At 43.9% G+C, this 18908-nt stretch overlaps 1 protein-coding gene across 1 annotated transcript in view; it reads right to left on the bottom strand.

The window, feature by feature from the left end:
- The window catches only part of gcn1 (GCN1 activator of EIF2AK4), a 33472-nt gene that overhangs the window by 5047 nt on the left and 9517 nt on the right, over positions 1-18908 (bottom strand). The window contains exons 13-49 of the mRNA XM_075468220.1: positions 18655-18828; positions 18415-18567; positions 18229-18321; positions 18050-18125; positions 16513-16672; positions 16188-16377; positions 15966-16090; positions 14535-14713; positions 14329-14422; positions 14137-14250; positions 13852-14050; positions 13605-13757; positions 12415-12596; positions 10502-10582; positions 10221-10364; positions 10010-10134; positions 9590-9779; positions 9422-9492; positions 9165-9330; positions 8890-9084; positions 8516-8762; positions 8230-8351; positions 7083-7197; positions 6673-6852; positions 4816-5036; positions 4659-4727; positions 4422-4560; positions 4149-4345; positions 3832-3974; positions 3629-3746; positions 3298-3513; positions 3037-3201; positions 2737-2898; positions 2550-2642; positions 2319-2462; positions 542-811; positions 313-426 (exon numbers count right to left, since the gene is read on the bottom strand). Of these exons, the coding sequence (XP_075324335.1) occupies positions 313-426; positions 542-811; positions 2319-2462; positions 2550-2642; positions 2737-2898; positions 3037-3201; positions 3298-3513; positions 3629-3746; positions 3832-3974; positions 4149-4345; positions 4422-4560; positions 4659-4727; positions 4816-5036; positions 6673-6852; positions 7083-7197; positions 8230-8351; positions 8516-8762; positions 8890-9084; positions 9165-9330; positions 9422-9492; positions 9590-9779; positions 10010-10134; positions 10221-10364; positions 10502-10582; positions 12415-12596; positions 13605-13757; positions 13852-14050; positions 14137-14250; positions 14329-14422; positions 14535-14713; positions 15966-16090; positions 16188-16377; positions 16513-16672; positions 18050-18125; positions 18229-18321; positions 18415-18567; positions 18655-18828 (5579 nt within the window). The remainder of the gene's footprint in view (positions 1-312; positions 427-541; positions 812-2318; positions 2463-2549; positions 2643-2736; positions 2899-3036; positions 3202-3297; positions 3514-3628; positions 3747-3831; positions 3975-4148; positions 4346-4421; positions 4561-4658; positions 4728-4815; positions 5037-6672; positions 6853-7082; positions 7198-8229; positions 8352-8515; positions 8763-8889; positions 9085-9164; positions 9331-9421; positions 9493-9589; positions 9780-10009; positions 10135-10220; positions 10365-10501; positions 10583-12414; positions 12597-13604; positions 13758-13851; positions 14051-14136; positions 14251-14328; positions 14423-14534; positions 14714-15965; positions 16091-16187; positions 16378-16512; positions 16673-18049; positions 18126-18228; positions 18322-18414; positions 18568-18654; positions 18829-18908) is intronic.

Below are 18908 nucleotides of genomic sequence, written 5' to 3'. Positions count from 1 at the left end.
GACACATACTTAACTGTTCCTGTTCAACAGTAAATCTGAGCTGGTGAAATGGCTGCTGTAGTACAAGCATCACATTTGTGGCACTGATGTTGCACATGAACAGAAAAATGGGAAAGGGTCCATGAAACTGAAATGTTGTTACATGTAAGTGTGGACACAAATATAAAACGTGTGAACCAGATTACTGTTCCCAGCAGAGAGAGTTAAGTTCTGGTTATTTCACAGAATTGCAGCTCAGGAGGGAAACTTAATGAAAGTCATCATATCATAAGAAGGTTCTGGTATCATTTGCGTCAGGAGCTGCCTTGTTACCTTCTTAGGCAGACAGAAACCAGGCAGGTGCTGACCCTTCACATCTGCAGCTACTGATCGAATATCTCGATGCAGATCATCGATTAAGGCCAGCTGGCTGCTCGCATCCAGTTTCTACAGAACACAAACATACACAAAAAAGTGAGTTTGCAATCAGCCTTAGACTAAGAAACAATCACGTTTCCTTGGACTAAATTGTATGGATTCAATCATTTTAATGTCAGCACACCTTAGTAATGGAGTTGATGGTGTCCCAGCTCTGTGACAGGACGTAGGGGTTGGAGTCATTCAGAAGGCGGATAAGGCCTGACAGCAAAGTGCGTGTATGAGCGCTGTAGTCCTGGCGGGTGCGAGCAAAGTAGCCATTGAGGATGGTGACAGCAGCCTGTCTGAGGCCGGGGTCAGCTCCTCGAGATGCCTCCAGCAGGTCTTCTATGATGATCCGCTGGCCCACTTCATCCTCCACAGAGAGGATCACCGTTTGACAGCTGCACAACTCCTGAATCAAACAGAACACGCAAACTTTTTAGTCACTTATCAATCATTCATTTTTTGTAAACTGAAATAAAGGCGCTACTGGCCTTTGTTCAAAAGTGACAAAACAGGAAAGTGGGCAAGCTGGGACTAAAGGACTGAACATAGTTTTCCATATGCTCTCTGTTTGCTGCCACGCAAATGAACATCTAGATAAAAAAAAAAGATGTGAATCAATCTGAGCTGTGGACGGCTCTTAGTTGAGATGGCACTGTTGTTGTTCCTTTAGCTTTGCTTCTGCTTTGGAGTTTCAGTATAGAAAGTCAGTATGTAACATCATCACCAGAACCTATGTGTTAGCTTCTTGGAGGACAGCACATCTGTCAAGTCTGTGTTGATAAAAAAAAAAAAAATGGCCATCTCTGTGGTTGGAGAGCACCGCAGATGGATACCTCTAAGATCAATAAAATGTCCCTCAAACATGGGGTGCCTGAGATAAAGACCGATAGCCACAGTACATTAAAACTTGTCCCTGACAAGTGCTTTACAGAAATAAATTATCAAGTTTTGATCATTTATCATTTTAAGTGATTAGAGTAATCACAATTGACAAAAACAGATGACTGATAAAAGGCTAGAGAAAAAGGCTGAATCTTTAGATGAATCTGAAAGTTATTAATGTGAGAGGAAAAGTATCATTTTGCAAACTAGTTGTGAACTGGTCAGCAGATTAGCAAGTTTGTGTAGTTCCAAAACTTAATGACAACTGATGCGGTGGTTTAAAAGTCTCCCTCAAAAGGAAAATTAAGTTGTAAACCTTGTTAACAAGTCCATTATGGGTTTTTAATATACCAAGACATCTTGAGCAAAATGGGCACTTAAAGCTATGGCTGACCATTTCAACTGTTAAAATGCAGCATACCATGAGCAGTTTCAAAAACATGGATTCAGACAGCCTGTTTTCTATGTGTACAAAACCTAAAGAACCCACCCCATTAACATGCAGGATGGAACTTGCACGAGCAACACATAATTAGAAGCTGAACCCTGGTGAGCATGGGAAATAGAGGTAGGACTAATCTAAAAGGTGGTTATATGCATAGCTACATGGGTATTACACGAGGCCAAACCACTTTAAGACATAAAGTGCTTATTTTCAATAAGTTCTACATATGTAATTTTGGATTAACAGATGTGGTCACTAAATATCTGTCCTCTGTATCAGCAGCTGCTGTTTTTTGAAGCAGCTGTAGTTAAGGTATGGCTGGCAGATTCTTCCTTAGAAACAAATGTAACAGCTGAGGCAAGAAAAAACAAAAGCGATTGTCTAAAAACCAAAACTGGAAAATGTGATAATATTTCCTCAGGTAGCATACAGGAGGAAAACAAAACCACCCCAGTGTGACGGGCTGAAAATCTTGAAAACTAAGCTGACATTTGTCCAGGAAATACAGTTCCTTCAGAGCACAAGTGGAGAACAAATAGCTCCATCACGGCGCAGAGACGTAAATTCAAGTTAATTGTGGTTGTACCTGTGTTTCTTCCTCTGTTCCGAGTTTTCCTTTAAGGGAGGACAGCAAGGCGGGCAGGATGACTCCGAGGTGACGGGTCAGAGCATCTCCAGCCACAGCAGACAGGAAGGCCAACACACGGGTGTTCACAGGAGGAGCAGTCAGCTGGTACGACCACATAGGACATCCACTTTAATCACATACCCAGAAACAATCAGGGGCTACAACAGGAAAAGCTGACTGATGTTTTACCTTTGGAACCAAGTACGGCAGCACAGAGCGACTCTTTACAGCCATGACTTGCTTCAGACCGTCCAAAGCGAACTCAGCCGTTTCCTCATCATCCTGAGAAAACATGTTCAATGTGTTCTAAGCCAAACTGGAACATTTTTAAGTTATTTTTGGATTTGCCAGTGCATTTGTGTTCCCAACGCCTCACCAGTTGTTTGAGCAGGGTCGGCAGGATGTCGTCCAGCGCCTGGTGACCGATGGTCGCATGGAGCTGCTCAAAAGTTTTGGCTGCTGCCTCTCGGACCTCCTCTAGAGGGTCACAGAGAGCCTTCCTCACTGTGGGGACGAGTGACTCAGAAAAGACAAGCACCTAAATCACAAAAATCATCAGGTTAATAATGCTTTAATTATAGTAACAGTCAAAAGACACGTCTGACCTTCCATCAAAATGGAAAAAAGGTTTGTCGTCTCTCCTGTTACGGCAGCTGTGACCAGCTGTTTGACTCACCGCATCTTTGCTGGTGGACTTCATGATTTCACTGAGACCAATGCAGACGCCCTGCCTCTCATCGCTCTTATCAGAGCGCAGCCCCTCCTCCAGGATGGGAATGATCTCAGGGAGGATCTTCTCTCCAAGCTTCCTCACCAGATCTCCCAGTGTGCGAGCGGCGATCTAAAGCCACGCCAACGTAGCAACTTAGCGTTAGTGACAGCCGCAGTCCAGGAATGACAAATACAGAGTGCTTTACTAAATTCAACGCAGAGGTACCGTTCTCTTGTCGGGGCAGGTGGAAGCCAGGAAGCCCAGCAGGAGAGAGAAGAGGGTTGGGAGGGTCTCCCTCAAAGTTCTGGGGGTGTTGGACACCACAATCTTCCACACGTGGAGGGAAGCCTGTCGAACCACCAGCTGGGTGTCTGAGCGGCCCATGTAGAGGCCTGAGAGCACACGGTTACGTCGCTCAGCCCCAAGAGCAGAAATGATAGCCTGGCAGGTGGAAAGGTCAAAGCCCAGCAATTCATAAACACTTCTGTGATGGCAAGTAAATATGTAAATTACTGGATGAATTTGTTCTGGATTTGCTGAGAAAAAGTATTCATACTTTATTGGACGCAGCTGTTCCAAAGTTGTCATCCTCTGAGGCCGTTTCTGTGGTCATTTTTCCTGTTACTCCAGAGATATGGAACAGCAGGTCTCCAAGCAGCTGTACAGAGCTGAACCTACAAACCAACAAGAGCACGGATTCGCAGTTAGTCAGAATGTCGGAGATTGTCATTTCACCGCTAAAACGTTACTAGATCTGACCTGATTCTCCACAAGTCATCAAACAGGCCTTGTTCCAGCTCAGGAAGCAGCAGCGCGATGGCGGTCTCAGCGTACATGCTGATGATTCTCTGGCCAGCTCGCAGTGCCGTGTCTCTCACGTACTCGTTCTCGTCAGCCAAAGCCTGGAGGACCAGAAACAGAGAGGATGAGGATCTCCATGGTGATATGAAACAGTTTGGTCCTCCGGTAATGAGTCTTTTTGATATAAATATTTGAGTTTAAATCCCTTTTCACACAACTCATAGAAATACTTCAAGTTAAGCATCAAAACCAAATTGGAAAAAAGTTGACAGCACCTTGAGAATGCAGGGGATGATGGGTCCGACATAGGGGGTGAATTTATCTCCAAAGGTGAGAGGCAGGTAGATGAACATCATGATGTAGCCGTCCCTGACGTGGGAAGCAATGTCCACCTTGCTGGCAGTCTGCACTACATCTGGCATCAGCTTGTCCAGCTTCTCGACTCCCAGTCCGGCCATCACCTCAGCCAGACCTGAGAGGGCCATCACACCAATCACTCACCGACCGAATTATATCAAGCACAAATGAAGAAGATGAGATGAACTGACCTTGTGCGGCTCCAGAGCGGTCCACAGAGCTCTGCTCAGACGCCAACGTCTCCATGAGCCATGGCAGCAGGTCGTCAAAGCAGGATTCGCCCATCCCCTTCACCATGGCACCCAGGGCTTTGGCTGAGACGGTTCGTACCTGGACAGGGGAGGAGATGGCGTAGCTTCTGTTTCACACTCAGAGCACAGATAGACAGATTTTACAATTCCACAGCTGCTTACAACCACTAAACCCACCTCAGGAACAGGGTCCAGCAGGGAGGTCTTCAGTCCAGGAATAACACTTGGTAGGTAGGGTGACAAATCCTGTAAGCAAGAAAATATTTTGTCATTAAAAAAATCTTATAAAGCCTTAATGACACATCAGCTTATCGGTATAGTTAACTGCGTTTACCTTCTGGTCAGTTAGAGAGTACATGTTGCCAATGATCTGAGCAGCCATCTTGCGGGTGTCTGTGGAGCGATCTTGGAAGGCTCTCTGGACGATGGGCATGATGAGGGCCAGGGAAGGGGCATCGATGAAGTGCACAAACTTGGTGTCCAGCAATGTCTGCAGACAAGTCTGAGTCCTTTTTGAAGGATCCGTGAGGGCGTCTAACAGGATGGGAGTGATGGCTGGGAGAAGAACAAAGGTACTGCTACATTTTTCACCCTGCTTATGGTCAAATGTTCTAGTGATTAAAAGTGTACAACACTATTATTTATCATAGATATTCATTCTCCTTTTCTTCCATCTTTACATGGAGCTTAAATTACCCAAAATACAGCTTAACAATAGTTTCTTCAATTAAAGTTTCTAATATTTTGTTTACATTTGTGTTTAAGCCCTCCGTGGCCAATATAACTCCCCTTTAACTATAACCAATGAAAAGGAATTTTGTAGAAGTAACCCTGACATCACACAATTTAAGGAAACCGTTCCCAAAAATGCAGAAAAATTACTTTTTGGATGTCGGAAACAGACGTGTAAACTTTGGTTCCTATCCAAATAATAGTCGTTTAATCCTGAGACTGTTGCAATTGCCGTGTCGAGTGCTTCAATACAATAGTGTAGTAACCCCACGCATACCTTTCTCACTGCAATTAAGTTTTATTTCGGATTTATTTCGGATTTTATTTCGAATTTAGTTTATTTTTCACAGCTGCCTCTGCTATTCCTGCTCTTCTCAGGTGTACCTAATGTAGTTTTACATCATTTGTAACGTGATGTATATCTTGATTAACAAATTGTAAATAACAACACGTTTATTCGTGTCCCTGCCCTCACTTTCCTCATGTTTTTTCTCGCGGGGGTGCTGCACAGCCGCGGGGCCTTTAAGAATTTAACATTCTAAATGTGACGTCACGAGCTACCAAAGCTACCAAAGCAAATTCTCAAGCGAAGCTTCTCCAGCGAGGTCGCTCTTGGTGTACACGCAGCAGGTAGACCAGCTTATTCACATGCATGGCTCCAGCAGTTTCTCTAGCTTCACCAACTTCTCATATTCAGCACTTGTTGGGAGGGCCAGGTGGTGTTGCTGTTGCGTTGTGTGCAGTGCGTCTCTGTTGCGCCACACGCGCTTGATCATCTCGAGGGTGGAATTCCACCGTGTTGGAACATCTTGCACGAGCGGCTCCTGAACTTGCCCAAGGGAGGTTTGCTGGACTTTCAGCTCGTCTGCGTTGGCCGGACTGTGTTTGACATGTCCCACCATTTGTCGACACTTGGCAAGTGCAGCATCAAAAACCCCTTCTCGCAGTGACATTACAATCGCTCTACAACATGTACAGACACACGGCAGATGCTTGAAGGGCAGTATCCTCCCTGCGGCCACCATATTAGGAGCGCTGTCTGTTCCAACAGAGCAGATTTTGTCAACTATCCCCCACAGATTAGCGACCTCCATAAACTGCCTAGCACAGGCTTCTGCAAAGTGGCGTTATTCTGTTTTCATCACACCTAACGGCAGACAAAGTACATCGGCCTACACCTGAGCTAAAATATCAAGGTAAAAGTCATCACAGTTTGCTTACCTATTTTGACCCAGTTCCCAACCCAACTTTGAGAATAGATTAACGGCGATATTTTTTATATCACCCGATAAGACTCTCAAATTATCGCAGCACGTTAACGCCGATAACGGCCCACCACTAAAATATATATATATATATATATATATATATATATATATATATATATATAAAAAAAAAACCGTTCAGGCAACAGGTCCTCTGTGGTGGCAGCTCTGCCTCATGAAAGTGAGTCACTTACCAAGGATTTCAGGGTTGCGAATGACGGAGCCAATCTGTCGGAGGGCCTGCTGGCCAGCCTTCTGCACCTTCACATGGGAGTCAGTCAGCACCTCCGTCAGCTTGGGCACGATGCTGGGCAGGCAGGAGGACAACTGCTTGGGAGCGCAGAAAGCCATGGCACCCAACAACTCCACCGAGCCTGGGAGATGGAGAGAGGTGAGTCACATGTAGCCACTTTATGGGTGACAAAGACAGTGAGCAACTGTCACAGATTCAACATGAAAATGAAGAAAAAAGGAGCATATTTTACACAGTTGATGGTGGGTATGTGGTGCATTATGTATGCAAGAACATTAGGTCTTCTAAACAATTTCATAAAATGTTAACAGTCTGAAAACCAAACAATCTGGTTAGAAATCTGGTCCTCACCTGCTTTAGTCCTCCATGACTCTTCCTCCAGGGCCACCAGCAGGGAGGGGAGGACCAGTTTCACCCCGTGGGCGCTCAGGTTCCTCATCACAGCCTTGGCGCAGTCATCTGCAGCCTGGAGTGAGGTGCAAGCGGGAGAGATCAATATCTTGAAACATTTTAATCCTTAATTGTCAAATACTACACAAGCTCAGCTACTTTTCATTGCACATATGCGGAAACAGTGGACGGTACAGTTTTTGGGCACCCCGTATCTGAAACTAATGTCACTCTACGAGGTTATCCTGCCTCCTCCCTCTGCATCCCTGCCCAACTCCAACTTCGGATGTTGCTGCATTCACTGGACCTCAGAAGAGGGAAGTTGAAAGTATTTAGCGGTTTTTTACTTTACTGTTAACATCCAATCTCATGACTGGTCACATAGAACAAAAAACTAAATGAGGCTTTAACAGTACTTTATTCGATGTTCTATGGAAAATCTAGTTCTAGGAAATCTGACCCTTATTGATGTCTTTTTAATATTTTACCAGTTGGAAATTCTGACTTCCAATTCGTCGTTTAATGCACAATCAGTAATCACTGGTAACTGCAATTACAAAACAAATATCTGTGAAATATTGCCAATATAATATAAAACAAACTGAAAGAGAATAATTGCTCTGTGCTGGGGACTTCTCTTTAACCCCTGGAAATGTGTATGTTAGTTACAGACTGTAGATAAGTATAAGTATTAGAGAAGAAAACTACCAGTCAAGTATTTTTCTGTCACTTTTTGGTGTGTGGTCTGAGCTCTAAAAACATGCTCTGAGGGTTATTAAGTACTGCTACTGATCTGCTTGAATAGAGGTGAATAGATGAAAAGGAGACTGGTGTAATGTGCCTCTCTGTGTGTCATGAAATTGTTTTCAAGTTCCCAACAAAGAAATCGGCTGAAATGTCCGACTCAATAAGTTTTCTTTTTTTATATTGTAAAGTCCTGCTTTAATCTCCTAATAAACTTATTTTACTGGCTCCATCTTTGTTATTAAAGCCGGCTGGGTACTGGTTAGTTAGGATCCCAAAATTTACACCTGCCCATTCCAGTGACATTTGCTCCAGTTCCCCCGCAATCTCACAGTCCCCTGAAGTCCCCTTATGCCTCACTCACCTCTCTAACATACTGATTTCCATCTCCGAAGCAGAGCAAGAGGTGTGGCAGCACATGGACCACATACGGCTCAAACAGCTTCCCCAACATGTTACACAGCATCTCAAAGGCAAACAAGGCTCCTGCAATGACAAAAAGCTGCTAAGTAATTTCCTCTATTTTTTGAGCACAGAGAAAACGACTTTCTGTACCATGAGGCACACCTAATGAAGATAACACCAGTTTATAAAAAGATTGAACATCATACAAAGCCAAACAGTTCAGCAGTTTTATAATCCTCACTGACCCTCCCTCCGTCTGAAGTTCTTCTTGTCCTGGATGGCGTCGGTTAGCGTGGTCATGATGTCCTGCTGTTTGAGTGCCAGTATCCCAAGACCTTTGACCAGTCCAGCCAGTCCGTATGCTGCCCCCTTCCTCTCTGCATATTTGTCACTCTCCAGCAGCAGCTGCAGCAGGTTTCGTACAATTCCTGCTGAGTCCTCCTTGATGGCAGGGACTAAAGGAGGCAGGCAGCTGGCCACAGACTCCTGGACCTGATGTGGGATTACAAATTTTATAAAATAATACAGCAAATTGCTCATTTCTGTGCAGATGATAGTAATAAGAATGTTAACAGGGTTATATCGGGTGAGTAATTGGGAAGCAGAATTAATCGTTCACCTGCTGTGAAGGTGTAGAGAGTGCAGTGATAAGCTTGGCCACAATGGGTTTGACCTTAGGGTCATTTTTGTCCAGATGTTTGGCCAAAGATCCCATAAGAATAACTACACTCTGACGGACAGAGTCGTAGCTGGCATCCTGTGGAGCGTTCTTCAGAAACTCCTCAAACACCGGCAGCAGGGAGCTCACATTGTCCTGACAGAGAACAGATACATAAGTTACAGCACAAGACATACGTGACATCTGCCTGAAAATACAGGACAAGTGAGCAGTACCTTTCCATGTGTGTTGAGCGCTGAGAGGGCAGCGTCCAGCATGCAGCGCCGCACCTCTGTGTGCCGATCATTCAGAGCGTCAGGGACAAAGAAAAGGAAGAGAGGGGTGACCTGAGACTCATTCAGGTACTGTGACAGCTTATTCAGAGCCAGAGCGATGCCACATCTGGAGAAACAAGTTGGGAAAAGAAAGGGCTAAGAGGACACACTGAACTGCTGAGACCACAGCTTAATTCGTGTTTTAGCTGGTCTCTTACCTGGCCTCCCACTGGTCAGGTGGAGCTTCAGAGATCACTCTGCCAAGGGCATCCAGCACAGGAGGTGGCCTCTATGGAGGGGAGAAAAAAAAACTTTAGTTATTGAGCTCTTTAAATACACCCAGTGGTATGAATTCATTTAAAGCTGGTTATAGCACAAAGTCGTACATAAAGTTTCTTATGGTAGAGCTCTGTAAGCTGGGCGAGCACCGAGGCAGACTGGTCTGTGTACTCGGACACGGCACTCGACAGAGCTTCTGCTGCAGCAGATCGGATGGCCTCCTCATGGTGAGTGATGTCTCCGATCAGCAGGGGGCAGAGTTCAGGGACCAACTCCAGATCCAGGGACTCCCAGAGTCTGAGGAGGACAAGCAAAGATGCATGTTCAGCAGCTGAATTTACAGCCGTTTACCTTCACATTACAAATCTTACATTCATTATAAGAACAGCACGGTTGAAATGAGAATTCTTCAAACGTTGGTGTCTTATGTTGTTATGACAAAACGTGGACATGGAATGTGCTGCGAGAAAAGATTCAACCGAAGTGAAGAATCACACTGAAAAGGAACAGATTTCCATATTACATACTTTTCAGCCAAGGCTCGTCCTTCCGCCTCAACATCAAACCTGGCAACCCAAAGCCTGCGCAGCAAACTCAACCCACTGGCCTCTGTGCTGTCTGTCGGCAGGGCAAACTCCATCTCCAGCAAACCCTGCGCACAAATAAGACTGCGTGTTAAAACGGATGTCATGGATCCGCAGGCTCAACAAATATCAAAATGAAGCGTCCAGGGCTCACCCTAAGGGCAGCATCCCGGACTGAGAAGCAGGGTGAGAGCAGGGCGTTGAGCAGGACGTCAATCTCTGGCTGCTCTGCTACGGTGCAGCCGTCTCCTCCTCCTGCGCTGGCGCACAGCGCTGTCAGACACTGAGATGCAAACACCTGAAACACAAAAGGTAAAGCAGCACATTTGTCATCCAATGGAGCAACGGTAAAACAGTCTTATTATTAAAAGGGCTACTAATCATGCAAAGAAGCTAAATGCTTCTATATGAAATAAACACTGAGCTCTAGCATACCTGGAGTCTTGGGGTGGCTGTAGAGATAATTCTGGTCAGCAACAGCAGCATGCTGACACGAGGGAGCAACTCTGGCCCGTTCTAAAACCAACATCACATAAAGCCTTTTACTCTCACATTTGAAAGTCTCTGAAATTACAGCCATTTAAAAACACACCAATTAACCAGATGTCCAAACGCATCAAGCAGCAGCGCGAAACAAATCAGTGTTGTGGATGGACGTGTGCATATTTTCCGTGAGTTGTTAACTCAACGAGGCAGTTCCCCAAAATTTGATCGTTTCTGTGCCAGACAAAGGTCCGGCTACCATTTATTGCCTGCAACTAATGCAACTGCACTGCGACAATCACAGATATGTGCAGAGCTGTGCAACAACAACCCCACAGCAGGCAGAAACTGACTAAAAGTATCATGCCATAACGAAAGCAGCGTACAGAAGTTTTAAAAGGTGTCAGTGAAGCCTGCCAGCTCGGTCCGAAACATTTAATAGAGGATTTTGTAGAATAGAAAGTCAGAAGAGAGCACCTGTAATATAAGCTGAACTTTTGTTTTCGGCCTTGGCTCAGACAGCTGCGTATTCACAGACTCTCCCCTATGTCCTGCACTGCTGGTAAAACAACACTGAAGAAGTTTGTGAACCTTAAAACGATGAGCTTCTGACTCTTTTTGAAGGATATTGACATTTGTTATGCACATTCCCGGGGCTGAAACTGCCCTGGAGCGCCTGGTGCCCGAGATACTGCAGTTCGCTTGACATTTTTGTGAGCTTTTGATGACGTCTTTGTGGTCTCTTCAACATGTCAACGAATACATGTGTATGGCTGTAAAAATTATCTTGTGTTACTATAAGGCTGGCTGAGTTCACGTGAGCATCAAGCTCACATACTTGCCTGTGTAGGTCACTTGTTACCAGAATATTCCACAAGGGGGCACACTTCTGTTTGCACTCTGCCAAACCGTAAACATGGCGTCAATAGAAGAGGTTAGAATTTTGCTGATCTTAAGATCACAACAGAAAAAGCGAAGTTATCGGTGATGGTTTGTGAGGTCCCTCGATACAAAACATAGAAACATCAAAAGTATGCCTCACTCTCCCCCTACGATTCACTTACATATTGCAGCTTGCGTACACGTAACGTTAATTACTGAGGACACTCAAAACAAATGCAGGATACGTGAGGCAGCCATGATAAACACAATGTGTATTGTAAAGTTTCAAGTATATTTACAGCCAAAGACTGATTTTATCTGAGGTGGTCCTCCTTTATCACACTGCTGCTGTTTTATTAGATTCTTTTAGGCTTGCTGAAGCCATTTTAAGTTTGATTTATGTTAATTAAGAGACAGAAGTGCGTGTCTCTGGGCAACAATAGACAAATATACCTTAATCTATTTGCAAAAATGTCAACTAGCGCATAGTCGGACAAGAGAAAAGAGGAAGACAGGCTACACACTAAATACTAAGCTTGCATACATTGATTCCTCACTCCACTGGCACCAGTACAGTTTTAAAAAGATTCATTCAATTGACGAATTATAAATGTTAACTTATTTAAGCTCTGCAGTTGATGGTCATTTAGAGGCATTAAGATTTTATTGATCAAGATTTATTCTGCAACTTCACAGAGGCTGAATTTCTGTGATAAGTACACTGTTATGAATGTGACTTCTGAGGGAAAAGCTGTTGCATCTGTGAGGAGTCAAATGGACCCAGTTGAAGTGGTGTGGATGAAGCAGGCTGTACTAAAAACATTTAGTAATAAAATAGATAAATACAAAGATTCAAATGCATTTCCTCAGATGGTGTGTGTGTGTATATATATATATATATATATATATATATATATATATATATAGTTAATGTGAGCATGAACTAATTTTGATTTTTGAATAAGTTCTTGGGAAATGTGAACCTCATCTATAACGATGTCATCAATGCCCGTGGCGGCCCGAAGCTGGCAGTGTTCGTCGACGACCTGCAGCGCTCTGATCATCATGTTCTCCGTCTCCTCGGTGCTCTCTGAAGACTCCCTGAGCATGGCGTTCAGGAGAGGGAAGCAGAAGGAGAAAGCTGGAGCAGAAAGTGAGGAGACATCTGATGGAAAACAGACAAACAAAAGAGAGCAGTCAGTATTCCAGCACTTATCATACTTGTGAGATTAAACTCTTAACTTAACATGGAAAATTTCAATATCATCCTCTGCATCTTACACAAAGACAAAATGCCCACCTGTGAACCTTGTCTATTGTAAATAAAGGAAGAAATAAAGTGGAAAGATGTGGCAGCAGAGCAAAAAAAAAAAAAAACAAGTAACTGATAATCGTTTCCAGAGAACAAAAAGGGGCGTCTATATGTTGAAAAATTCTGGATCTGGTCGAGTAGTTTCATTAGCTTAGGAACATTCCTAAATAAGAGAAATGACCCGGACAAGTCTGAGCAGCAACCGTGATAAGAGTTGTTCGAATTCTCAAAATACTAAGAAAAGGAGCTCCGATACACTCTGTCCTTTAACATGTGAAAAACTGGGACGCCCCACAATTCTTTGTGGCCGCAGCTTTCATAGTGACAATTTTTCATCCAGTCGCACCATTTGTGATTCGCGTGGATATCTCAGGACAGGAGCGTGAGTAAGCAGCCTCTGACAATAAATATATTTAACTTTAAAAAAAAAATTCTTTCCTTTTTTAATTACAAACCTTGATAATAAGGTAAGTAGCATCTCCAACATGCCTTCATGTAACAATGTTATAAGACTGCATTAAAGTACTTTTTCAGAATATTTATTGAACATCTGGAGTAATGTATGTAACTTTTTTGACTATTTGACTGGAAAAAAAAATCTTATTTGAAAATGTTATTTTCTTTATATCCTCCATTATCCCTGATATTATATATATGATAACCTACCTATAACAATTTGATAAGATAGCATTTAACAAAGTACCTAAAGCAATTTTAATTGAAAATATGTTGAACATCTTTAGTTTCAGAGCTGCAGACGCACACCCTCACAGCTTGGGAAAAGACCAAAAGACTATTCGACCAAATCCCGTCTATGAAAATCTAATTTGAGGTCTGACTAGTGCCTGTAACGTTGTTTACCTCCAGTCTTGCCCTCTCTCTGTGGCACAGTGCAGTTATGCAGCTGCAGGACTGTGCGGTGGGTTGCTGTGTCCAGGTCCTCCTGTCCCCAGGCCTGATCCAGATCACACTCAGGCTTCAGTAACCGTAAAGTCACATGACCCACAAGTAAAGCTGAAAGGAAAAAAAAAAAAAAAAAAAAAGAGTGAGTTGAACTATCAGTACTACTGCTGTGTCGAGCCAAGCAATCCTCAAGCAGGCCATGTACCCAGATGATGAAGGTGGCTGGGCATGAGGCACACTCCGATGTCCAAGAAGAGCTGCTGGATGCGTGGAGCAGCCAGAGGAGAAGGGAGCAGGGGCAGTAGGCCCTGGAGGACAGCGGGGAGCTCTCTGGTGATCTGAGCTGGTCTCTCTTTCAGAATGGCTTTCAGCAGACCAATCATACTCTGCAGCTCCACATCCAACTGCAGACAGCGAGAGGTCAACAAGGAGGAAAAAAAAAAAATCTACATAAAAATCAGTTTTGATGTTTGTAATCTTGTTTCCATACCCCTTGAAGTCTTTTGCGAATAGCAGACTCCTTTTCCAGCTGGATTTGCATCATTTCCTTCTGTTTGCTGGTTAGCTGCACCTCGTCTTTGATGCCTTTTTTCTTCTTTAACTCCTGCGAGATTAAACAGAAAGAGATAAAACATTAAAATCATTAAATCAACAAACTGTGATAGTAATTACTTCAATCTACCTCCTGTAACTCCTGCTCAATGATCTGTTCCTTGTAGGAGTAGGCCTTATTCTCCCTCTTCATGTTTACTTTCTTGGTGTTTTCCTTCTGGGCGCTACAGAAAGTTTATAGGTGGAGGACAGGAGGAAATAAACACCAAATAGATGTCAGAAAGTCCTGGAGACACAGAGTTCAGACGACCACTGTGGTAGGTGAGGATGTGTTACCTTTGGATGATGCTATTGTCGTACAGCTCTCCCTCTGGCGTCTGCATGATGTTATACTCCTCCCTGGTGACGTGAAACAGGGCGGGTTGGCAAAGCCCTTCAATGACATGATTGATCACTCGCGGCAACAGCTTGTCGGGGGAGAGGCCAGAGAGGGCACCGACTGCGTTTTTCACGGCCTGTGTAATAACACATCAAATATTTAAAGCCATTTTCAGACACTGAATATGCAACAGCAATGTTGTTTAAATCTAACCGTTAATTTACTCCACGCAGTGGATACTAGTGGTGCAACGGATCATCATTGATCCGTGATCCGTTCGGATCAATTATTTCGGTTCGGCACACACATGATCCGCGGATTGATTTATGAAAAAAAAAAAAATTGTGCGCATGTTCAGTCCTCACACAGCCGTTACCATTCCTGCTAGTTCCAGGGACAGAGCTACTTTCCACGCTCTGGGTAAAAGTCTGCAACAGTTCCCTCTTCAAAAAGAAAACAGTCCTATGGCTCGTTTGTGATTTATTGTCCTCAGCGTACAACATGTAAAACAGTGGGCATGGAAAATAAAAGTAGGCTAGACTTCGGTGACTACTGTAACGATAACTGCTGCCTCTAGTGCTACGTCTGTTTCCATATACTCGCGCTGCCACACAAACCTGTCGCCTAGGTTACCACACAGACATAACACGTAGCTGACATAGCGATAGCTAACATAAAGAAAACCCCTAACCTGCAATACAGCGTGGTCATGGCGAGCGGAGGAACGCCCCACGTCATTTAAATCCCCTGTTTGGGAGCATTTTGGCTTCCCTGTCAAATTTATGAAGAAGGAAAGAGGTTGGTGGATAAAACCGTGACGGTGTGTAGGCACTGTGGCACAAGAAAGCTACACAACAGTGGAAACACATCGAGCATGGCCACGTATTTGCTGCGACATCACCATGGTGTTTCACTGACAGGAGTGAAACCGAAAGCGGCTCCTAAGCAGCCCCTTCCTTCACAATCCGACCGGGCTAAAGCGATCACAAACGCTATCGGTGTGTTTATAGGTGCAGATATGAGGCCATATTCAGTTGTGCAAAACAAGGGCTTTAAACACATGCTGAACGTGCTCGAGCCACGTTAATAATTTAAAAGTGTTAAAAAACAAAAAGACAAAACATGTTTTTTTGTCTTGTCTATTTTATTATTATTATTTTTTTTTGCTGATCCGAAAAATGATCCGATCCGTGACACTGATCCGAGGAACGATCCGAACCGTGAATTTTTTGATCCGTTGCACCCCTAGTGGATACAGATAAATGCTGACAAAATCAAACCCACTGTGACAAAACAAGTCTTATCAGCCCTGTAGTGTGAGGGGAAAAGGGTGAATGTAGTGCATCTGTAAACCAAAAGCATGGAGTGTGCCTCCAGTGTTCTCAGACCTGGCTGTCAGCATTGACCTCCAGCAGATGTGGCAGAATAGCCTCGAGATTCTTTTCAATGAATTCTTCTGCTTTAATGTTCATGGAGGAGAGCAGAAGAGGCCACAGCCCACAGCGAGCTTTGACTGAAAGAAAAAACACGGGAGTGCCATAAATACACTATTTCAACAAACCCCAAGTTACTTAAAACTATTAAAAACTCAGAGCATTTTGGTCTTGTACCTATGGATGGATGATGAGTGATGATGAGGATCTCCATGGCCAAATTCTCTGCTTCTATGGGGTCCCCCCACTGGCTGGCTGAGGAGCAGATGACACACAGCGCGTCCAGCAGGACACGGGGGGGAACGTAGCTGCGACCCAGCTCAGTCAACTCTCCTGTCTCTGAAACCAAGACATCCTGGGGCAAAACCTGACAGTTTTGCAAAATACAGTTAATAAACTCTTTTCTTTAGACTAAAACAACAACAATAGTCCCTAGAGGCTTGATTTGTGACAGACAATGTGAGGTATCACTGGATATAGTCCATTAGAGCTCAGCTTGTACTTTGTGTTTGTTGACGACCACCCGGAGTTCTCCCAGAAGGCCGTGGGCAAGACTGGATCCACCGAGAGGGGAGAGCAGCTTTCTGACGGTCTGCTGTGCTCTCTTCCTCACACGCCAGCTCCGAGACAGCAAAATGGCAACCGTGGCGTGATGATACATCCTAAAGAGTAGATACACGTGGAGGACAATGAACCAGTAACTTCCAAGCAGTGCATTTAGATTGTCAGATGATGTTACTGTACAACTGAAGATACATTTGACCAAAAGCACCAAAAACGTAAACAGTGTGGAGCTTTTTTTTTTCTTTTCCTTTTCCAAGGAGCTTAAATGTCATTTCAGCTCTTGGTTTTCTGGATTTTCACTGAAATCTGAGGTAGAGGTTAGGTTATTATGCGTTTCACTCCTCCCCAACAGTTCTCATCAGGTTGTCCAGAGATGCTGAGCTGACAAAATGCATTAACAGTGGGTGCTTTTATCTGTGTCTTTGAATTGAGATGTTGTCAAACAAGCAGGGATTAATGATTTTGGGGATAGATTCACAATAATTAATTCTGTTGGCAACTGTGTTTTATGTGATTTACATGCAAGTTTCCAATGAGATATTCTTCACCCTATTGTCCTCACATATTTGGGGCTAAAATTTAACGAAAGGGTTTCAATGATTTTGGTTTTGAATAATGAATCAATAGCTACAGAGTGAGCGATGAGGAGATAGGAGGACGGGACAAATGAGACGGTTTGGAACACCAAACAAACCTCTGTGCCTCATTGTGTTTGGTTGTTTCAGAGGATATATGCTGATGATTTATACTAAAAACAAAAAAATAAAATAAGTAAAATTGTTTTAAAAACATGGTTGTAAAACAAAAATACAGGTTTGCAAAATGTAATTTGGCAAACCTCAGCCTTTTCTCCCCGTTTCCCTTAAGAACGGCTTCTTGACAGCCACCCTTCCATGGAGACCATTTCTGATGAGGCTTGGGCCAACAGTAGATGGATCAGCTGAAGGTCCAGATGCATCTCAGGTCCTGTGTCAGGTCTTTGCTGGATTTATCACTTTCAGATGCTATTCATCTGCTGTAGATCGTTTTTTAGGCCTGACACTTCTTCACTTGTCCAGTTTCCTCAAATGTCTTAAGGACACACTGCAAACCATGGGAACTTTGGGAATCACTTCATTGGTGCTAAAATACTATTTTCTGTCTGTCAAACTGTGTTATCTTTGGTGTTTTTCATAACAGGAACAAATTATGTGTCTTTGTGACAGGCTGCTAGTAACAAAGTTCCTAAAGATACAATTCAAAATCAGTTCTTTGCTAAGTTGTCTGTTACGTGTAGACAAAACACTGACCGACCCCTTCAGACAGGGGCTTTTTAAGCTTGAATGATTCACAGGTTAACTACAAAGAACCCCCTCCATTTTTTTTATGTCCATAAAAACTATGCTGAGCCTGGTTTTATAGAAAATAATCATTCTAAGACATTTGTGGTACTAAAAATCAAATGGTTGTATAGGTGACCAGTAAGACAGACTCACTGTGACTTGCTGGTGGTCAGTCTGTGGGCATGGTCCAGAAACAGCCTTTCACAGAGCAGCAGCACTGTGAGCAGAGCTAGAAACACAGGGCAGTGGAAACAGACCATCATTCCGTGTCTGATTAGCATTGTTTAGCATCTGTTAGCATGCTAAATCATCTACATTTAAAAAGGTCTTACCCTCTTCACTGGCCTGGGAGAGGAACTTCTCTGTGGTGAATAGTGGCTTCTTCTCATCCAAAATGAGGTTCCAAAAGCTGCTGAATTTAGTCTCTGCAGAAACAAAAACAAAGAAAACTATCAATTTCTATTTGCCGTTTGCTCCGAGTCATCTTTGAGGCTCCACAAGTGAAGCAAAAGCCTCACCAGTTTGTGTGTCCAGCAGAGCCAGTCGACTTAGAAGAACAGACGCTGCCACGCCCTCCGCAAGCAAAGCATGCTGGGAGTTCTGCGCAGCAGCTTTCTCAACCGATTGGAGGAGCAAGGGAACAAGGTTTGAGGCTTGGGCCAGAGTGTCACCTAAACACACAGGCAACAAGATGAGAGGAGATGAGAAGTTTGACTTCAATACATGTACTACAGTGTAATTCCCTCAGTGGGACAGACCTCTAAAGGCTCCCAGCATGGCCTGTAGGTAGGCGTGTCGAACCAGAGAGGTGGAGGTCTTGAGGGTGAAAGCTTTTTTCAACCAATCCAGCAGAGCGGTGGGCATTTCAACTGTGAGGCGACTGCTCCACTGCGAGAGCACAGACACGGCGTGCACCAAGGTTCCCTCGTGAACTAACAAAACAAAACAAAAGTTAAAGACCGAAACATTACCGATTTATGACCTTCAGACAGAGTGTGAAGGAAGAGAAACC

Source organism: Odontesthes bonariensis, chromosome 6 (assembly GCF_027942865.1).
Source record: "Odontesthes bonariensis isolate fOdoBon6 chromosome 6, fOdoBon6.hap1, whole genome shotgun sequence".
Classification (NCBI taxonomy): Eukaryota; Metazoa; Chordata; class Actinopteri; order Atheriniformes; family Atherinopsidae; genus Odontesthes; species Odontesthes bonariensis.
The sequence above is the reverse complement of the archived record's forward strand: the minus strand, read 5'-3'. Positions and strand labels throughout refer to the sequence as shown.